The sequence below is a fragment of the Thalassophryne amazonica genome, chromosome 8 (genome assembly GCF_902500255.1).
Source record: "Thalassophryne amazonica chromosome 8, fThaAma1.1, whole genome shotgun sequence".
In the NCBI taxonomy this organism is placed as follows: domain Eukaryota; kingdom Metazoa; phylum Chordata; class Actinopteri; order Batrachoidiformes; family Batrachoididae; genus Thalassophryne; species Thalassophryne amazonica.
Genome location: NC_047110.1, coordinates 70,317,158 through 70,338,331, shown reverse-complemented (window position 1 = coordinate 70,338,331; position 21,174 = coordinate 70,317,158). Strand labels below are relative to the sequence as shown.

At 41.7% G+C, this 21,174-nt stretch overlaps 1 protein-coding gene across 3 annotated transcripts in view; it reads left to right on the top strand.

Moving 5' to 3' along the window:
• The window catches only part of kcp (kielin cysteine rich BMP regulator), a 100,558-nt gene that overhangs the window by 62,636 nt on the left and 16,748 nt on the right, over window positions 1–21,174 (top strand). For all 3 annotated transcript variants that reach the window (XM_034176612.1, XM_034176609.1, XM_034176610.1), the window contains 18 exons: window positions 558–731; window positions 807–889; window positions 965–1,058; window positions 4,621–4,803; window positions 4,940–5,110; window positions 5,374–5,547; window positions 5,680–5,762; window positions 6,089–6,179; window positions 6,267–6,349; window positions 10,202–10,375; window positions 12,003–12,182; window positions 12,297–12,561; window positions 14,935–15,017; window positions 15,103–15,196; window positions 15,275–15,448; window positions 16,415–16,497; window positions 16,584–16,704; window positions 20,914–20,996. In XM_034176612.1, coding sequence (XP_034032503.1) covers window positions 558–731; window positions 807–889; window positions 965–1,058; window positions 4,621–4,803; window positions 4,940–5,110; window positions 5,374–5,547; window positions 5,680–5,762; window positions 6,089–6,179; window positions 6,267–6,349; window positions 10,202–10,375; window positions 12,003–12,182; window positions 12,297–12,561; window positions 14,935–15,017; window positions 15,103–15,196; window positions 15,275–15,448; window positions 16,415–16,497; window positions 16,584–16,704; window positions 20,914–20,996 — 2,393 coding nt within the window. The remainder of the gene's footprint in view (window positions 1–557; window positions 732–806; window positions 890–964; window positions 1,059–4,620; window positions 4,804–4,939; window positions 5,111–5,373; window positions 5,548–5,679; window positions 5,763–6,088; window positions 6,180–6,266; window positions 6,350–10,201; window positions 10,376–12,002; window positions 12,183–12,296; window positions 12,562–14,934; window positions 15,018–15,102; window positions 15,197–15,274; window positions 15,449–16,414; window positions 16,498–16,583; window positions 16,705–20,913; window positions 20,997–21,174) is intronic.

Here is a 21,174-nt window from a genome sequence, read left to right as displayed (position 1 = left end):
TAAAATTTGCCTCTCAAGTTTTTAAGTGTTCTTCAGATACTGCATCTTACTAACATACATCCAACTGACATTATTTGCGTATTCAGTTAATGTGTCCATTTTTTGTGATTAATTGGTCTATAAAATATCAGATAATGCTGAGAAATGTCCATCAATGTTTTCCAAAGTCTGAGATGTCTTGTTGTGTCCGCAATGCAAATATATTCAGGGAGGAAAAGAGAATCTAGTCACGAAACCACAAAAATATACACACTACCTGTCAAAAGTTTCGGCACAAAGGATTTAAGCATGGGAAGATTAAGATTCCAAATAATTAATCGATTATGTTATAGTTGCGATTAATTTAGTAGTCAATTAATCATCATTAAATTGACTAATCCTTGCAACTCTAATACATTGCATTCATAAATACAAACCTAGTCACATAGAAACAGGGACTGGGACTAAAAAATGACCCTGAGATTTTTGTCCATTTTTGGGATGTATGATGCATTTTTATTGATTGTTTTTTGTTTGATTGTTTCAATGTCACTTGTGTATTTTTCTGTTTGTCTCAGATTGCTCTTTTGAAAATCATGTGTTTGTGGACGGAGAGGTTTTTCCTAATCCCGTGAGCGTGTGTGAGGAGTGTAAATGTACGAGCGGTCGGATTGACTGCCAGCGATCGCAGTGTCCTCGTCCTCACTGTAATTCTCCTCTGGCTGGAACATGCTGCTACAACAACTGTAATGGTGAGGAGACGTTCAACACAAAGTCATCACCCGCTGTTATATTATCTCATTAAATGAAGTGTTTCTGCATGTCAGGCTGCAGCTACACAGGGAAAGAGTATCCCAACGGACAGGAGTTTGCTCATCCAACTGATCCGTGCAGGACGTGCAGCTGCATTGTAAGATAACATGAGTTACATCGCCACAAACTGTGCCGCGTTTTGCTGATTCATTCCATTGCGTGCTTTTCACAGAATGGAAATGTTCAGTGTGTGATGAGGAGGTGTTCTCCCCTGCTGTGCCCCAGTCCAAACCTACTCCCTGGAGACTGCTGTCCCCGGTGTCCTGGTGAGAACACGTGAAAGACAGAAGTTTAAGTCACTTCAAATTCATTTTATTTATAGTGCTGTGCAAATAAATAAAATAAAATAGTAGTCACCCTAAAATTTTAATAAAATGTCTTTGATTTTTTTTTCTTCGTGTGCAGGTCAATAGAATATCTCATTTGAAACAGCCAAACATTCATAATTATAATGTGAGAATATTTTAAAATTTCATTTAAAAATAGTTATCAAGTTCTTATCATATTCACAGTTCTTTTAAGTGCATGAAAAGCCAAAGACAGCTGTCAGCAACCAATTGAATGTAAAAATCTCATTAAATACAATCCAGCTTTCAATTTTCTTGTAAATTACAGGAGACCATCTCAAAGAAATTATTTCTCATCTTTTGTAAAGTCTAGGAATAAAGAATTAAGTCCTGCATAGGCCTTGAGATCCACTATTGCCGCTGCTCATCACAGGATACCACAGCATGAAGTGTATGAGAGTCTACCACTTCCCCTGAACAGGACTCTAATCCATGATTTGTTACTTCCTTCAACCCATTTTCAGCTGGGCAGAATGAGAAAATGCAGATGAATTGCCTCGTCCAAGGACACTGACAGGTAGTGTGACCAGGAATTGAATCCAGAGCAGTGGTGGGCACACCTAACCAAAAAGTTAGCTTCAGTAACCGCTAATCAGCTAACTGAGCAGTTAATTTTTATAATGCGAAACTGATAAACCACTAAAACATTTAGCGGAATCTACAGCTAACCGATAACTTTCAATGTCATCTCCGGTACACTCAGCTACTGACAAGGCAGTTTTGAGTTTAAACACCGCCAATGCTCCTGATTAAAATCAAAGACAATCACAAACCCAACACAACCAATGAGCCAGCACTTCAGTCTTTGTGCGCCCTGCCCACTGCTGTGAGGAAGCGTCATTTCCATTCACAGGGTACAGCAGTTCAGCTGTGAGGCAGAAGTCCTCAAAAGGAAAGCAGGTTTGACTTATGGTTTTGATTTGTAAACCAAATTAAATGAATTGAAATTGAGGCTCAGTTTACCCATAATGCAGTTTGGCATCTGTGTGTGTTAATGTTCAAAACTTCAGAATTAGTGCATTATTTTAAAATTAAGAGATATGTGTTATGTTTTCACTTTATACAAATGACAGAATTGATGTTAATGTACTTAAACTATCCGGATTAATTTGGTAGCCTTGGTAGTTGTGAACGTCTGTGAACCTTGTACCGAACTGCGCACATTTCCTCGAGGATGCCGTTCGCAGGCTGTCACCCCGTGAGATATTAGCCTTACTGTTTGTGCCACTGTGCTGTAGCACAAGAGGAATGACTCTGAAAATGTCATGGCAGCGGCTGCCCAGCACCCACAGTGGCTGGACCCGCAATGCAAACTCCCAGACTAGGCTTTGGTGGAAGAGAAATCATGGTCTTTATTCCAGGCCTTGTTTCGGTACACATGTGGTCAGTAAGCACAGCAGAAGTATCAACAGGATAGGCAGAGACGCAGTCATAAACGAGCAGGGTTCAGAGGCATGAGCAAACACCGACATCTGGGATGAGGCAAGAGGCATGGTTGAGGAATACAGAGCAGGATTCAGAACACGGCAAAACAAAACTCAGAACTATGAAAGGTACTGGAAAGTTTACTAAGACAACAATCTGGCAAAGTTGTGGTGACTGGGAGGAGATTAAATAAGCAGGTGTTAACAAGGTGCACATGAGGAACAGTCTGGAAAGGGGTGTGGCTAGTGAACGAAGATTAAACACTGTCCAAGATGAAGAGGAAGAGAGTGCCCAAAGTGAAGTGATGTAGGATACAAAGATGTGTGAGCAGGTGCCAAGAGTGAGAGTGAAAGACACAGAGCCAAAGTGTGAGACAAAGTTAATAGCAGGTGCAGTGCTGTGGAGTGGGAAGAAACTCAGAGGGGGGTGAGGGAAACTGAGAACTATAAACAAAAATAAAATAAAAACTGAGGGCAGAATAACATAACCAAGAATTGGGCATGAACATGAGAACTGAAAACGGAACATAAATACTTAAGCAAATCTATACTAGGAAAGCAAGGTGGTAAACAAGCTATAAGAAAAACAAACAACATGAAAACAGAAAGCAAAACCCGACATAAAGCACAACTGATAACAGAAATGAGAAAAGCAAAATAAACAAGTGATAAACAATGATCAATAAAGCAAACACAATCTGGCAGAACAAAACTAGAACGAAACTGGACAAAGTCTCAAGTATCAAAAGTAACAAAAAGTAACACAGCAAAACTAGAACAGAGAATAAACCAGGATGAAAATAAGCAACTAATAGAAAGGGGAAAAATGGGCTCAATGCCCTGGTCAGGCCAAAATCATGACAGAAAATATAATGAATTGTATATCATATTGTCATATTAATATATTTTTACTGTATTTGCACAAACTATGTTAATATGAGGAGTTCTGAAAAATCATCTGTGTTTAGAATTGAGTAGGCTCTATAGAAGATCAAATGGATTCTACTGTTAGTTACATTTACAGACTAAGGCCGGGTTCACACGGCAGGATAATTAGGCCGATATCGGACCCGATCTTCCCCTTCCGACAATCTTAAGGACGCCCCGACAATTGTGATGAGACTAAAGATAATCTTATCAGATATTCCTGTCGTGTGTGGTGTGTTCAGAGTGCTCTGATCTGCTCGGAAGGGCGTCAGGAACGCTCTGATCGCAAATCGGGGATATTCAACATGTTGGATTTTTTTGGCCCGATATCGCGGCGTGTGTGGTGTCCTCCGACCACAAACGAGCATGCAGCCTGCGGAATGCGACGTGCAGCCAATCAGAAAGCGAGCTGACGGACGTACGGAGCGGAAAATAAAATCAAAACAGCTGTTCTACTTACCAGAAAGTCCGGTGGTCGTGCTGTCTCCACTCCTTTAAAGAACACCTTTTTCTTTTTGTATCATTTTTCCCTCTGTTTTAAATAGTCCACAAAGTACCTCCGTTTGTTTACTCTGAAGTCACGTTTAATCTTGAGAGATTTTGTGAGATTTCCTGTCTGAACTGTAAATGTTCGTGTGTGAAATCTGTTCGTGTGTGGTGTTGTTGTCCTTACCGTGTGGCTGAACACCACACACTGTACGACCAAATCTGTTAGATCCATGATTTTTTATCTTCACGTGTTGTCTCTCAGGTTTTGGAAACCTACAGATAATTTTAAAATCCTGTTGTGTGAACCAGGCTTAAGTCATAAATGTGACAAGACATGAAAAAAATACACTATCCACAGTTCAATTTTGGCTTTACCCCCTTCTCCTTTTATTATTTTTTGGCAAATGACAACAGTTATATACCATAAAATTTTCTGTAAATTTCTGAAAATTTGCTGTTTGCTATTTTGCTATTTGCTTTTATTTTTACTGTATTTTTTACAGAATTATTCTGGCAACCACAGCTGCCAACAGAATTTTCCTTTACAGTGTTTCATATTAAGCACACGACTTTCGATTCTTTGCTGATGATGGCATACTGTATGTAGAACATTACAGATGATGCTGTCTTTTTCCTTCCAGAGCCCCCATCGGACTGTGTGTATGATCACCGACATTTCAGACATACAGAGCATTTCTACGACCCGGCAGATGACTGCCGTTCATGTGTGTGCGCCAATGGTACTGTTCACTGTCAGCGCAAACCCTGCCCCTTTCCTGCATGTTCTCACCCAATCATGCAGCACTGCTGCCGGACATGTGAAGGTACAACTTGACAGGACCCAGTTACTTTAGAACAAGCACAACAGTCGTGAACTGCTTTGATGCACATGCTCAGCTGCTTATCAGGAGAACGTGCATCTAGTCTTTGGCAGTTGTGACTAATTCACTCTCTCTGCAGGCTGTTTGATTGAGGGCCGAGAGCGAGCTAACGGGGAGACGTGGGACAACACGTCAGACCCGTGTACGGTCTGTACGTGCCACGAGGGCTCGGTACAGTGTGAGAAGAAGCGCTGTCCGACCTCCAACTGTAACCATCCCATCCAGAGAGAGTGCTGCTCGTCCTGTGCTGGTGAGTGTTCGAAACAGTGAGTGGAGACAACCCACACATTAGGACTGCGCGGGGGCTCTTCTGTCTGTCAGCACATGCAGTGCGCGTACTTGGTTTGCAATAGGAGTCTAATTAGGTCTGGCAGTATGTGCTGGTGCCATGCATCACTGCATCCACCACCCAATCATCTTGGGGGTTTAGAAAAGGTTGGTTTAGTGGGGTGGACGCAAAGGAGGTGGTCCTTGCTCCCCTAGTACTCCGTGCTCTCTCTCTTTTTTTTAAAGGCTGCCTGTTTCTCAGTGAAGAACATCTTGACGGATCAGAGTTCCGTGACGACAATGACCCCTGTACCGTATGTTACTGTTACGGTGGAGATGTCACCTGCACCAAAGAACCCTGTTATGAGGATTGCAGTCACCCTTACAAAGAGCCCGGACAGTGCTGCGGAGAATGTGCACGTATGTAAACACCTGTTTAAAATTGCTGCCCATGTTCTTTTTTGTAATATGTTATTTTTTATTTCATCTTTTTGTTGTTGTTGTTGTTGATCATTCCCATATTTCCAATGAAAGTATACGTTTATTTGACAGGTTGTTTTTATGACGGTGTCGTCCTCGCCAATGGGCAGTCTCTCCCTGACCCTGGTAACCTCTGCTCTCAGTGTATCTGCCAGGTAGCATCAACTCAGACATTATCAACACACACAAGAGTATTGACACGAACATATCAGTGCTTTCAATCCTGACATCTCTCCATTTGAAAACCATATAAAAACATGGAGAAATAAAATGTTGTGACTTAGGTCAAACATGAACTGTTTCTCCTTTGCCTGTTATGGACGTGTTGCCAGGTCCACTTCTGCAAACACATCTATATTTATAATAACTTTTACATTCAGTCTTTGATTCTTAAGTGGCAGCAGCAGCACTGGTATTAGTGTCACCTGGTATTGGGTTTATTAATATCTTCGGACATTGTGTCTTATTTTGTTCCTGACAGAGTGGCTCTGTGCGATGTGTGCAGAAACAGTGTGAGGTAGCAGTCTGTCCTCACCCAGTCACCGACACATGCGACTGTCCTGTATGTCACGGTATGCCGGTTCCTCAAACAGCACAGCCCATGCCCAATACTCTAAGCGGAACATGAAAATTATGAATGTATGTCTTTGTGTCTGTAGGGTGTCTCTTTGAAGGTATGACTTTTGCTGACGGACAGGTCCTTCCAGGAAGAGAGGACAGGTGCCAGGACTGCACATGCTCAGTACGTGTGAGAAAAGCAGCTGTAGTAGTGCAGGGTATTATAATTTATGAGCATGAGGTGAGTGTCGCCAGATGATTATGGAGCAGATCAGTCAAATATCAAGGTCAAGCTGGTCAAAAATTAATTTCAAAAACACATTTGCCAGGATATCTCTTGTGATGTCAGTCCTGTATAAACATTTGTAATCTAATGGTAAGAGTAACATTATGATTATTTACAAAGACATCATGAAATAATTTCATTTTGTCATTTTGTAAGGGATAACGTGACAAACGTGAATATCTGTGAGGGATTTGAAGTAGTGTTGTTGCTTCCTCGCATTGAAAGAAGCCAGCTAAAGTGGTTTGGGCGTCTTTCAGCCACATCCAACCGGGAGATGGCCCCATGGAAGACCCATGACATGCTGGAGGGATTATATTTGGCAGATAAATTGTGAGCGCCTGGGGATCCCCCAGGAAAAGTTACAGGACTTAGCCAAGGATAGGGGAGTCTTGGATGAGCAGAATGATTAATTATCTTTCAGGATGAATGAATGAATCATCAAATAACAACATAATTGTCTGAAAAACACATCTCCACTGCAAAGTAGTGTTAGAGAGGTGAGCCATGTGGATACTAATCAGCTAATTATTTGTCATGACCTTGTTTTAATATATCACACCAGAGTATTAGTCGCACCTGTCCAAAAAATGCATAAAGAAGAGGAAAAGACACATATAAGTTGCATCAGTCTACAAGCAGCATTTATTTTTTAAACATGGTGCTACTGCTTCATAGAGCAAGAAGGAAAATTAATTTTCACATTATTTATTATTACACAAACAACACGGTATTAAGAAGAAACTAATGAGCTAATTAACGTTATTGTACGAGGCATAAAGAATTCAAGAGTAACCTGCTTCTTGTTGCCCTGAACAGATGAAAACATCAATGTGGAGCTCAACATGCAAATTTACCTCACTAAATGTAAATAAACTTTAAAAAACACCTATATATCTTTTAAACAATTATACAGTTAGCCTTACCATAGCCTAGCCATCCTCCTCTGTTGTGGATCCAGCTCCCCCACAAACTGCAAACAAGCAGAGTGCCAAGTAGTATGAAGGATATTCCTTATGTTTATTCAAGAGTGCATGAAGGCAATTTCCTGTTTATTAAATTCTATGGTCTTTCAGTTTGAGGTCATGTTTATTCATTTCTCTCATTGTTGAAGACCTAGCACATTCTTATCATTCAAATCTTGTTTTTTTTGGTGGTTGGTACCAGCCTTTTTGGGGGACGTAGTCAGGCTAGACGCCCATCCACGCAAGTTATTCAGGTGTAATCACCGGCAGCAATGTTCCCAGCCATTTTTGCTGCACCATAGATACAAGGGGACACATTTGTCATAACTCCACAGAAAGACAGATAACATTAAAAATATAGTGTTTTCATCCACCCCACCCCAAAAAAGCCTTTCATTTTTATTTCCGCATTTGGTAATACTTGTATATGCAATGGAGTGTAACAAGCCAACCAAAACCACAGATATCTATTACTGGACCAGTAGCTGAATTGGAAAATTGAAAATTGTTGAAAATATTTTTTATAGAAAATTTATATATATGTAAGGATTAAACAACGAGAAGTCGTGCATTATACGGTTTGAATGCACGACGCGGAGTCTAAAACAACACGACGTGAAGCGGAGTGGTGTTACTTCGTGAAGTGCATGGCTTTGAGTTGTTTAGTCCACTTATACCATGGTCCCACACAATGAGCTAACACATAAATATTTAAGTTAACAGAACTTGATAAAAATGCATAAGTATTTGAGACTATTTTATGCAAGTCTCAAGATATTTTGCTTCCAATGCGCTGCAGCGGGCCACTCACACCATCCCCCTCTCTGCTTTGTGGAGCTGCGGCCAACTGGCAACAGGTCCAGAAACTATGCTCGCTGTTTTGATGCGGAGCGCTCCAGCATCCCGCAAGGATAAAACCGTTCTCTTCTTCTTTTCCATCTTCAGTCTTGTCCAGTTGGTCCGATGTTAAATCTTTACACCGTTGCTTTTGCTGTTCTTCTCGTTTGCTCTCCTCCTCTTTCCATTCCTCAAATGTTTTATTTTGGCCAAAAATATTAAAATTCACTTGGAAATCCATGTTTTATCGCGGTTCTGTCATTCACCTGTCAAAACACAGCTGATCTGCGCCAACTGATTTGCGCATTGCTGTGGTGACGACCAGAGCGGAGTGATTATAACAAGTCATAGGTATTAAAGGCACTGTGCTGCAGTGGTTTGAATCATATTTGTCTAATAGATTACAGTTTGTTCATGTAAATGGGGAATCTTCTTCACAGACTAAAGTTAATTATGGAGTTCCACAAGGTTCTGTGCTAGGACCAATTTTATTCACTTTATACATGCTTCCCTTAGGCAGTATTATTAGACGGTATTGCTTAAATTTTCATTGTTACGCAGATGATACCCAGCTTTATCTATCCATGAAGCCAGAGGATACACACCAATTAGCTAAACTGCAGGACTGTCTTACAGACATAAAGACATGGATGACCTCTAATTTCCTGCTTTTAAACTCAGATAAAACTGAAGTTATTGTACTTGGCCCCACAAATCTTAGAAGCATGGTGTCTAACCAGATCGTTACTCTGGATGGCATTTCCCTGATCTCTAGTAATACTGTGAGAAATCTTGGAGTCATTTTTGATCAGGATATGTCATTCAAAGCGCATATTAAACAAATATGTAGGACTGCCTTTTTGCATTTACGCAATATCTCTAAAATCAGAAAGGTCTTGTCTCAGAGTGATGCTGAAAAACTAATTCATGCATTTATTTCCTCTAGGCTGGACTATTGTAATTCATTATTATCAGGTTGTCCTAAAACTTCCCTAAAAAGCCTTCAGTTGGTTCAGAATGCTGCAGCTAGAGTACTGACGGGGACTAGCAGGAGAGAGCATATCTCACCCGTGTTGGCCTCTCTTCATTGGCTTCCTGTTAATTCTAGAATAGAATTTAAAATTCTTCTTCTTACTTATAAGGTTTTGAATAATCAGGTCCCATCTTATCTTAGGGACCTCGTAGTACCATATTACCCCATTAGAGCGCTTCGCTCTCAGACTGCGGGCTTACTTGTAGTTCCTAGGGTTTGTAAGAGTAGAATGGGAGGCAGAGCCTTCAGCTTTCAGGCTCCTCTCCTGTGGAACCAGCTCCCAATTCAGATCAGGGAGACAGATACCCTCTCTACTTTTAAGATTAGGCTTAAAACTTTCCTTTTCGCTAAGGCTTATAGTTAGGGCTGGATCGGGTGACCCTGGACCATCCCTTGGTTATGTTGCTTTAGACGTAGACTGTGGGGGGGTTCCCATGATGCACTGTTTCTTTCTCTTTTTGCTCCGTATGCATCACTCTGCATTTAATCATTAGTGATCGATCTCTGCCCCCCTTCTCGGCATGTCTTTTTCCTGGTTCTTTCCCTCAGCCCCAACCAGTCTCAGCAGAAGACTGCCCCTCCCTGAGCCTGGTTCTGCTGGAGGTTTCTTCCTGTTAAAAGGGAGTTTTTCCTTCCCACTGTGGCCAAGTGCTTGCTCATAGGGGGTCGTTTTGACCGTTGGGGTTTTTCATAATTATTGTATGGCCTTGCCTTACAATATGGAGCGCCTTGGGGCAACTGTTTGTTGTGATTTGGCTCTATGTAAGAAAAAAGTTGATTGATTGATTGATTGAAGTGACTTAACTCGCCGAACTACCTGTGCGTATATACGAAAATAATGCTCGCCAGTTAGACATGGAATTCTCACTGACCATGGTATATATATATTTTTTTGTTTTGTTTTGTTTTTTTTTGAAGAAAGGTGAGGTGGTGTGTGTCCGCCGACATTGCCCCGCTGTGACATGCACACACCCAGCTCTGGAAGGCTGTGCATGTGAAGTTTGTGACGGATGCCGCTTTCATGGACGAGACTGTTTCAGTGGAGAACGATTCCCACACCCAACAGACCATTGTCAACTCTGCTCGTGTCTGGTATGCTGCACATACTGTATATACAGTAATCTCACTATACTATAAATTAAAATAAAAAGTGAGCTCTGAACTGCTTGATGTAAAAAAAAAACACCTTTATAGATTATGGGTGCGTCAGTCATAACTTTCTTGCTTGTAAGATTTTGCAGTCGCAGTCATTCACACAGGATCATAGGAGTGAAAAACGGTTTTTAAGTCTCTAAAAAGTTAGCGGTATTCCAGATGACTCTGACTGTACTCAAGACATGTTTACAGTCATTCATGTTTTTTGTCTTAGAGAACTACAGCAATGATGAGCTTTTAAAAAGTTCTCAACTTCTTTGTAAAATATTTTGTTGGTGAAGTCAAAGGCTGGAAAGAACATTTTAACAAAAACATCACATTCTGTTTCTATTAAAGTCCACCCCACGTTTTAATGGAGAATGCAGTGATGTGCTGAATAACTGTCAGTAGTAATTATTATTATTATTAACCTTCATTTAACCAGATAAAAGCCCACTGAGATCAAAACCTCTTTTGCAAGGGTGATCTGGCCAAGAAAGGCAGCAGCACATGTCAGAAGAAATAAGTTCACAACATCAAGATAATGTTAAAATCAATAAAATACAAGCAATTTACAGATAAAACAGTCAGTTTGGTCATAGTAAGAACATACGTACATACATCTTCTACCGCTTAGTCCAATTAAGGGTCACGGGGGGCTGGAGCCTATCCCAGCAGTCATAGAGCGCGAGGCGGGGTACACCCAGGACAGGACGCCAGTCTGTTGCAGGGCCACAAATAGACAAACAAACACAGACACACACACACACACCTACGGACAATTTTAAAGATTCCAATCCACCTAACCCGCATGTCTTTGGATGTGGGAGGAAACCGGAGCACCCGGAGGAAACCCACGCAAACACGGGGAGAACATGCAAACTCCACACAGAAAGGCCAAGGGAATTGAACCCACGACCTTCTCAATGTGAGGCAACAGTGCTAACCACTAAGCCACCGTGCTGCCCAGTAAGAATATATGTTAAAACAATTAAAAAAAAAAAAAAAAACAGGCGCTGTTCAGAAGATTTCCATTCACAGTCTTTTACGTAAGATAGAGCAGAAAGCATTCAGAGAAATCAACCCAGACCGTTTCAGTTCAGATTGGAGGATTCCAGTCAGAGGGAGCAGAAACACTAAAAGCTTTCTTTCCCGTTTCAGTGCGAACACGAGGTACACGAAAGCACAACAAGTCATTCAAGTGCAAAGCATAACGGCGTTCAGTAATAAATCTCCGGACAGTGATAAACAGAATCGAGGGGTCTCAGTGGAGAATCGTGGAGCCAGTGGCTTGTCTGTAGATGATGTCTCCATAATCCATGACCGACGTGAGATGTGATCAAAGGGTCGGCTGGGAACTGCTACTGTAAATTATGAGAAGTGCTTGTGATAAAAAGAGACAAAGTCAAATCAGTCATGACTGATGGGGACGATGCCAATTCTGAAAGTGCTAAACCTCAACTCTGTCATGTATTCACAGATGTCATTCATCTGCATGTTTTCCACCCCCACCCATTCCCCGTAGAACAACTAGACCGACCTTTGTTTCTACTGTAAGCGTCTGTGTGTCTTTTTGTGTGTCTAGAATGGCGGCGTCGTGTGTTTGCATATGTCCTGTCCAAACGTTGCATGTGTGCGTCCGGTGACTCCACCAGGGGAGTGCTGTCCCGTCTGCACAGGGATTTGTCTGCATCATGGAAAAGAGTATCAATCTGGCTCCACCTTCACCTCGCCCGCTGACCTCTGCTCATCTTGCTCCTGTCTGGTCAGTCTGGCATCCATGAAAAGTAAACCAGTAATGGTTTTTAATTATATATATTTTCTCAATAAATGTATTTCTCCTGTGTTTCTCTTGTTCCAATTTGTCTCCTCTGATCAGAATGAAGTGGTAAACTGTCACAAAAGACCTTGTCCTGTCCAGTGCTCCCATGCGGTTCCTTCAGATACCTGCTGCCCCGTGTGTGACTCCTGCCTGTATGATGGTGCTGTCCACTCTCACAGTCACACGTTCACACCTTCATCCAACTCCTGTCAGCGCTGCACCTGTGTCAGAGGCACCGTCACGTGTGTACCTCGTATCTGTCCTCCTGCATCCTGTGCGCGGCCAGTTACCAAACCTGGACAGTGCTGCCCTCAGTGCACAGGTACAGCTAAACTGTTAACATGAATGACAAGTGAAAACATGTATGTTGCTACATCCTCATTTCAGTTTGGAATTCAGAAATGTCTGTTTAATCCTAATACACCCTGCAGGAATTACAATTTTGCCACCCAGCTCTGAATAGTCAGTAGGACTGGTTCTTCACTGAGGGTCTTATCTCCTTGGGCGCGACTGTTGGAGAGCAGTTGGAGATGCAAATTAGCGACCAAACAGCTGAACGAGCGACAGTGTCGCAGTTGGTATCTCAGTGAAGTGGCCTGTTGACACCCAAAATGTGAATCTGCTGCAAATCATGAATTATCCGCAAACCATTAATGAAAATTTATGCAAACCATGAATATCTGCGAATCGTTAAGAATTTTGCTGCAGATCGTGAACAAAATATCCCACAAAACGTGAGCGCAGGTCTCATAAAACATAAGTCGCAAAACATGAATATCATTCATGATATATATTTTGTTTCAGTTTAAGCAGTTTATGGATTTCAGTTTAAGGATTAATTACTTCAGGAAATCATGATCGCAAACCTTGTCTCCACAAAATATATATATATATTTTTTTGGGGGGAGCGGGGGTTGTCACTACACCCGGTGAGGCAGGGAGGTGAGCCTCGAGTGGGCTCTCGCTTCCGGTGTCAAGTGCCCAGCCCCACTGGGCATAACCCACTCCAGGGACAGTGGCAAGTGGGGAGTTTGACTGGTGCGGTACACCTGTCAGACAGTAAAGGCACCCTGACACGCACAAATTTGATCCCCGCACTGCTGTGTAACTCGCCGTACCAATGCATCCCACTTTGTCCCGCTTGATGCCACGCTTTGTAAAATAATCACTTTGTAGAACTTGGCTGAATGAAACCACATCACTCACAGAATCACAGAGAAATTATCTACAGCTGCAGGTTGTCTCGCACTCATCATGTGGTGGGGAACGGATTTGGAATCTTGTCTAAAAGGTAATTATTTATAATAATTACCTTATATAATAAGGAATTGTAATACCTTAATATATACCTTATATAATAAGGAATTAAATATAATAATAAACAACTTTACAGATACATTATCTAACTCATAAGAATGAATGAAAATACAACTGTTGTACCAATCCATTACTATATATGTTATTAAAAAATGACCTTTGAGACAAGATTCCAAATGCATTCTCCACTGCACGATGCACACAAAACCTGCAGCTGTCAATGATTTCTCTGTGATTCTGGGAGTGATGAGAGAGTGATATCATCAGCCAAGTTCTGAGAGCAAATGCGCCATCGGCTAAAAAAATGATTATTTTATATATTGTGGGGTCAAGCGGGACGCATTGGCACAGCGAACGTCGCAGCAGTGCAGGGATCAAATTTGTGCAAGTGGCAAGGTGCCTTAACATACGCACGAGTCGAAGGATGGCGCGAAGCCCCGTGGTGCAATGAACGTGAGAAGCATGCAGTCATAATCCCACAGATGTTATAGCCTCACACCATTGGCTTCTCAGCCAAGCACATACGATATACTAAATCGTGAAAAAATTCACATTTTGCGAGATGTGTGTTCATATCTCGGGAGATATTTTTTCAGTATTCATGTTTTGCAATTCACGGTTTGCAGATAATTCATAATTTGCAGCTGATTCATGTTTTGGGGGTTAACAATTCACTCGCAGCTAAAGACAAATGACATGTTTGCACACAAAACATTCAGCTCTTATTATCCATGTAAATAGACTGGAAATCCCCCACTGTTCCCAATAATGGCAAAATAAAATAATAAAATCATAATAAATAAAAACAATAATTAACCCTACAGCATACTCACAGAATGATGTCCCTGCTGGATCTAGTGCCCTATCTTCCATGTCCAGTATATAATCCATCCATTTTCTATACCCATTTACTCCAATTAAGAGTCATGTTGGCTCAGAGATCCACGCATAGCAATTGTTCATGCACTGGAACAGCCTTTTCTCCCTGACGCAGTGATGTCTAGCAGCTCTATAAAACGAGTTGATATGACTCCATTTGAAATGGGAGCAAATGTAGAGTAAATTATACTCCATTGGAGTTCCTGGTAAAATTCTATTGTACCTGCATTAATGGTAAATGTCCACCAGCTGGAGATATTGTTCCATTTGAAGAACCTTGAATACAGGCTACTGTAGGACACAATGACAAAATTGTTGCTTACAGTAGTCGATATACAAAATGTTTGTGCACAGTTTTGAGTCATGTTTGTTGGAGCCAGTAAAGATATGCGTGCAAAAACATCCTGTTTTAGGTAGTGGTAATGCAAAAATCATATCATAAAATCTTTTTGTTCTTCCATCCATCACTTCCGGAACTTCTTGCTTTCTTTGCTCATAGACTGCGTGTTGGATGGACAAGAGTACAATGACGGGCAGACATGGACGTTAACGTCAAACCCCTGCTCCACGTGCACCTGTCAGGTGTGACTCCTCACCCTGTGTGACTTTACCTTCACAATGTACCCTTTGATGTGTGTGTAGGTGTTAATTTGTCTGAGTGTTCCAGGCTGGTGAGGTTCGCTGTACGGCTCCCGAGTGTCCTGAGTTAAACTGCATGTATCAAGTGACTGATCCAGGAGCGTGCTGTCCTCACTGCAGAGGTGAACACCGTCAATGACTGAGGAGCTTAACCAAGAGGGAAAACTGAAATAGACTGAAGACTGGTTTACTGTTGTCAGGTTGTATGTACGGCGGAGAGGAGCACAGAGAAGGCAGCAGCTGGTTTGCAGACTCAACTCCCTGCATGACCTGTATGTGTGTGGACGGAGTTACCACCTGCTCCGAAGTGCGCTGTCTTTCACCCTGCATCAACTCCATCAGCGTGCCTGGGGAGTGCTGCCCCATCTGTGCCGGTAATCAAATATGCAAACATTTTGAGGATTTTCCGAGTTATGAAAGCAGTGTAATGATGAGATTTTAACATTAGGGACAGTAGGTAGTAGACAGTATGCCCACGAGCAATCTGACATTTGGTCCCAGTGATTTAGACCTTCACCAAAATTATTAAACTCTTGAATCTTGCCAGGGCAGTTCTGAAATTGACCTGTGTGTGTGTGTGTGTGTGCCACATTTGGTCCATATCAGGTTGAAAATAAAATTCCTTGACCTTGACTTTTGCCCAAATGAGTTTTTTAAGGGCATTTTCAGGTTCAACCTTCATACCAAGTTAAGTAGAAACCAAAAAAAGGACCTGCCGGGACGGCACCGACAAACAGTGGCAGACATGACCTTGACCCCAGTGATTAACTTTTGACAAACTTGACCTTGCTGGCCAATTCCAGAACCCACGAACAAATCGGAGTGACAAATTTAAATTTTGACCTCAGTGACGTTTCTGTGTAGGCTCTCAGTTGTCCAGGTGGTTTCCATAGTAGAGAAGCTTGAATGTTCGACTGGACTGGACAAAAATTTTAGCTGAGGAAGCTTCTGCGATTTGAAGCGAAACGTCCTCGCGTCAAGCAACCCAGTCCAGTCGGAAGATTCAAGCTTCTCTACTATGACCTCAGTGACCTTAACTTTAGTGACAATATCAGAACCCACCTACATATGTGTCAGGTTTGGTGGACACTGGAATGAAAAGTCATAATTTTGACCTTTAATCCCCAATAGCTTTGGCCTTTGCCAAAACAAGCCCTGGAGGGCAACTTACATGCACACAGCAGGTCTGGTGGAAATTGGCACAAGCACCTCAGAGGAGTAATGAAGCAAACACACACGCGCACACACACGCACAAATGCTTCTCAGTTTAATGTATAATTGGTTTGTTCCTGTGTTTGTTTTGTTTTCTATTTAAACTTGCATCTATGCATTTGATTAGACTGTGTATTTGAGGGCAGAGTATACGGACCAGGAGACAGCTTCCATCCAGCTAATGACCCCTGTCAAATCTGTACTTGTGAGGTATGACATACATCCACCTAAATCCAGGATTTAAGTTCTTCAAATTTAAATCTTAACATTTTAATCCCAAACTGTGTGTATTGCAGATGATGCCGGATGGAGAGCAGCACCTGAGATGCTACCGGAAGCAGTGTCCCAGTCTGGTAGATTGTCCAAAGAACAACATCATCTTTTCTGGACCAGATTCCTGTTGTCCCTTCTGTGCACGTGAGTACAATCACAAACAGTGAGGTCATTACAGATTTGGACTTTTACAAAGATACTTGTTGTTTTTGCAGTCCATATAATATAAGTGAAGCGGCGCGCAGCGGCGCGAAGCTCACTCATGGTACAGGGCGTCCTAAACAGGAAGTGCCAAAATTCAAATCCACAGTAAAACAGGAGATGTTCAAATGTCAAACACTTCCTGTGGATTGACAGACGAGATCCCATGGAATCTCTCGGGAACTCAGTGGCAAGATCACACTCAAACACGAAGTGCCGAATTCTCAGTCACAGTGAAACAGGAAATGTCCAGTGTTGAACACTTCCTGGCATGGGTGGAGCTAGAGTGGAGGCTGGGGTTTCACTGGCCTCCCCTGAAATCTGTTTGGACACAGATGATAGACATGTCACAGCACCACACGTCTGGTTTGAAAGACCTGCATTTTTACATCAGTCACATTGACTGCTATGTTCCTCCTGTCCAGTAGTTTGTGCTGTGTACCACAAAAAGTTCTAATCCACCTTAGTAGAAGAAGAAAAATGTTTGCTTCAGATTTGAACTCACTGATCTGTATTTATTACTGGATAGCTCATTGGCCCACACACTCTGTACAATCCACTGAAGCAAACTGGCGGCCATCTTGCCACTCACAACTTATGCAGACCGCACATAAACACCTTATTAGAACATTACCATTTTCAAGTAATAACTGAGCTGATTCTCTCATTTACTTATTTTTGTTCTTTGGATAATGTAAGCTTGATCCCTTCTAATCTATGCATGCCATGATTAGCTATTTAATTTATTTTCTTTCTTTCTTTTATTACTTTGACACTTTCTTCCCTCACTTACTCATATCTCACTGGGACAAATACTCAGTTCTAAAAATTATCATTCTTTAATCAAAGTTTAAACAAGTTTTGTGGAATCATCAGCAAGCTTATATATATATATATATATATATATCCTCCTTAGAAAGATGAGAGACGTCTGTAAGTTTCAACATAGGGACACTTCAACTGCGAGAGACACAAAAAATCCAGCAAATCACATTGTAGGATTTTTAAAGAATTTATTTGTAAATTATGGTGGAAAATAAGTATTTGGTCAATAACAAAAGTTCACCTCAATGCTTTGTAACATAATCTGTGTTGGTAATGACAGAGGTCAAACGTTTCCTGTAAGTCTTCAGCAGGTTTGCACACACTGTAGGTGGTATTTTGGCCCATTCCTCCATGCAGATCTCCTCTAGTGCAGTGATGTTTTGGGGCTGTTGCTGGGCAGCACAGACTTTCAACTCCCTCAACAAATTTTCTATGTGGTTGAGGTCTGGAGACTGGCTTGGCCACTCCAGGACCTTGAAATGCTTTTTACGAAGCCATTCCTTCATTGCCCGAGCGGTGGGTTTGTGATCATTGTCATGCTGGAAGACCCAGCCACGTTGCATCTTCAATGCTCTCACTGATGTAAGGAGGTTTTGGCTTAAAATCTCAGGATACATGGCCACATTCTTTCTTCCCTTAACACGGATCAGTCGTCCTGTCCCCTTTGCAGAAAAACAGCCCCAAAGCATGATGTTTCCACCCAGTAGGTATGGTGTTCTTGGGATGCAACTCAAAATTCTTCTTCCTCCAAACACGACAAGTTGAGTTTTTACCAAAAAGTTCTACTTTGGTTTCATCTGACCACATTATATTCTCCCAATCCTCTTCTGGATCATCCATATGCTCTCTGGCAAACTTCAGACGGCCGGGACACATACTGGCTTAAGCGGGGACACGCCTGGCACTGCAGGATTTGAGTCCCTCTCTGCGTAGTGTGCAGCCTTTGTTACTTTGGCTCCAGCTCTCTGCAGGTCATTCATCACGTCCCTCCGTGTAGTTCTGAGATTTTTGTTCACTCATCATCATTTTGACCCCACGGGATGACATCTTGCGTAGAGCCCCAGATCGAGGGAGATTATCAATGGTCTTGTATGTTTTACATTTTCTTACAATTGCTCCCACAGTTGATTTATTCACACCAACCTGCTTGGCTATTGTAGATTCACTCTTCCCAGCCTGGTGCACATCTGTTGGATGGAGCAACTTTAACTTTTGACCCCTGTACAAACTGAAACTGACCTTTGTCACCATTCTTGCTGCTTTTACCTCATACCTCATAACTTGGAATCTTTAAGATCAGCCAAATAATGTGGTGTAGTTTTCTATATGATTGGAGCATCTTTTAAATTTAGACCCCTGTGTAATTCTTCCATTGACTCCTACCTGGTTGCCTATTGAAAATTTAAGTGGCCAATCAGTTTTTTTTAAAGCGTTAATGTCTATGGTTTATTTGGGCCAAATTTAATGCTTGTATCACCATTTGCAGGATTTCACTCTAAATATTCTCTTATCTGCTGCACTATATATGAGATGTAAGGGCCCTGTCCCACTGGCGTTTAGGAGGATTTGCGCATGAAATGAGGAGACAAAAGCTGAGCGTCCGCAACAAAGGTGGGCGGAAATGACAAATGTCCCGGGGTGGATCAGCGAATACATGAGGAAGAAAAGCGGATATAACAGGGAACAGAAGCGAAGGCGACCGCGGAGGCACCCCCATGAGGGGCACAGCGGTCGTGATGCACTCGATTCATCCATGCCCACTGTCTGCATGCGCAACATACTATTTGCGACTGTGATGTGGCCGTGCTGGGCACGCGTCATATCTGTTTTGCACGCTGTCCCGGTCCGCCGCGCCAACCCGTCGGTTGCGGATATCAGCGGATGACAGGGGATATGTGGCGCGTTGGTTGTGTATGTCCTGCGTATGTTTTCAGTATGTGCTCAGGCAGTGATGTGGATCTCATCCGCAGCAGGATTTTTGAGCCGCTCAAAAATCCTGGCTGCGGACATGCGTGCCTCTGCGGATGATCACGGACGTGTTCGGATGGCGGCCGACTCATACAGGAACACGGTTATTGCGGTTGTTTGGCGGATGTGGGCCACTTTTGTGCGCATTCCATCCGCAAATCCTCCTAAACGCCAGTGGGACAGGGCCCTCAGTGTTCTTCAATTGCCCTCAAAAGTATTGGAACACTTGGTATTTCACACATTTGAATTTGTTTATCCTGTTTTTTTCTAAAATTGTCTTCCTTAGCTCAAACTGAAAGCACATCTCTACAACTTGATAAATTAACTAAAAATATACAATCCAGCTTCCTGATGAAGTGGTGTAGAGGAGGATTTTCTTAAAAAGAAGACCTGAAAGTTCAGCTACAATTTGACAGAAAGTACATTTGAGATGAAAGCCTAGATTTGATGTTTTAGTGAAAGAAACTTTTGTATTTCTTCATAATTGATGTAAATAAAGTCCAAGACATATTCAGTGACTTGGAAATGTTCAGGTTTCCATCCCCTGACTTGTCAAAAGGAAACTGGCAATAAAACTGATTATTATTTACTGGCTTGATCAAGTTTTAGAGATTTGCTTTCAGTTTGAGTTTGAGATAATTTTAGAAATTTTTATTCTTTCTTTTCTTTTTTTTTGTATTTCTAGTATTTAAAATGGCATAAACAAATTAAAATGTGTGAAATTCCAAGTGTTCCAGTACCTTTGGAGGGCACAGTATCCCAACCTTATGATGAGTGTAGAATGAGTGTGGTATTATTACTGTTTTGTTTAAGAATGTTTAATTTTCACTGTTGCTGCAGTTTGTGTCAAATCATAGTCACATTGTATATCATATTGATATGAAAATTCAGTAAGGTATATCTTCTATTACACATTCCAAATCTAAGGTGAAACTCTTCTAGTGTTTACTAAATATATTAAAAAAGAACAAAAAAACAGAGTAGAACCACTTAGGTGCCTGGTCTTGAGAACCAGGGATGGTAGGTTGAAAAGCTTTTTGATCCCATGGGAACTGTCCCTACCCACCTAAAAGGCTCTAGAATATGGACAGCATGTATATAAGTGACATTTATGTGACAGTTACTTTTGGTCCCTTAAATATTGGACACTACACACAAAAAGTGATGTACATGCTAGTATTCATCGGATTTGTATGGAATGATCCTCAGACCATTTGCACAACCTTATATTTAATATTTAAGTTCAGCTGTTATAAGTTCATGTATTTGTATATCAACAAATCCATTTGCTGGACTGATTTTATGTGTGTTAGTGTGTGTTTTAATCTGTGATCTGTGTGTTGTGTGTACTTTCTCTAGAGCCTCTCAGTAACTGCACAGCCACACTGATCGGTAACGAGGTCCTGGCTACCGATGACCCCTGTTTTACCTGCCAGTGCATGGTACCGTGACAACAATGCTGTTCTCGAAGAGAAACACATCTATTAGAAATGGCAAACACTATGAGACTTCTTTGACTTGAAAATGAAGGACTTCTATGAAACAGAACAATGAATTTTAATTTTATCCAGAAATCTCAGCACCCACAATCCTGCTCGTTGGCACAGATAATAAAATATG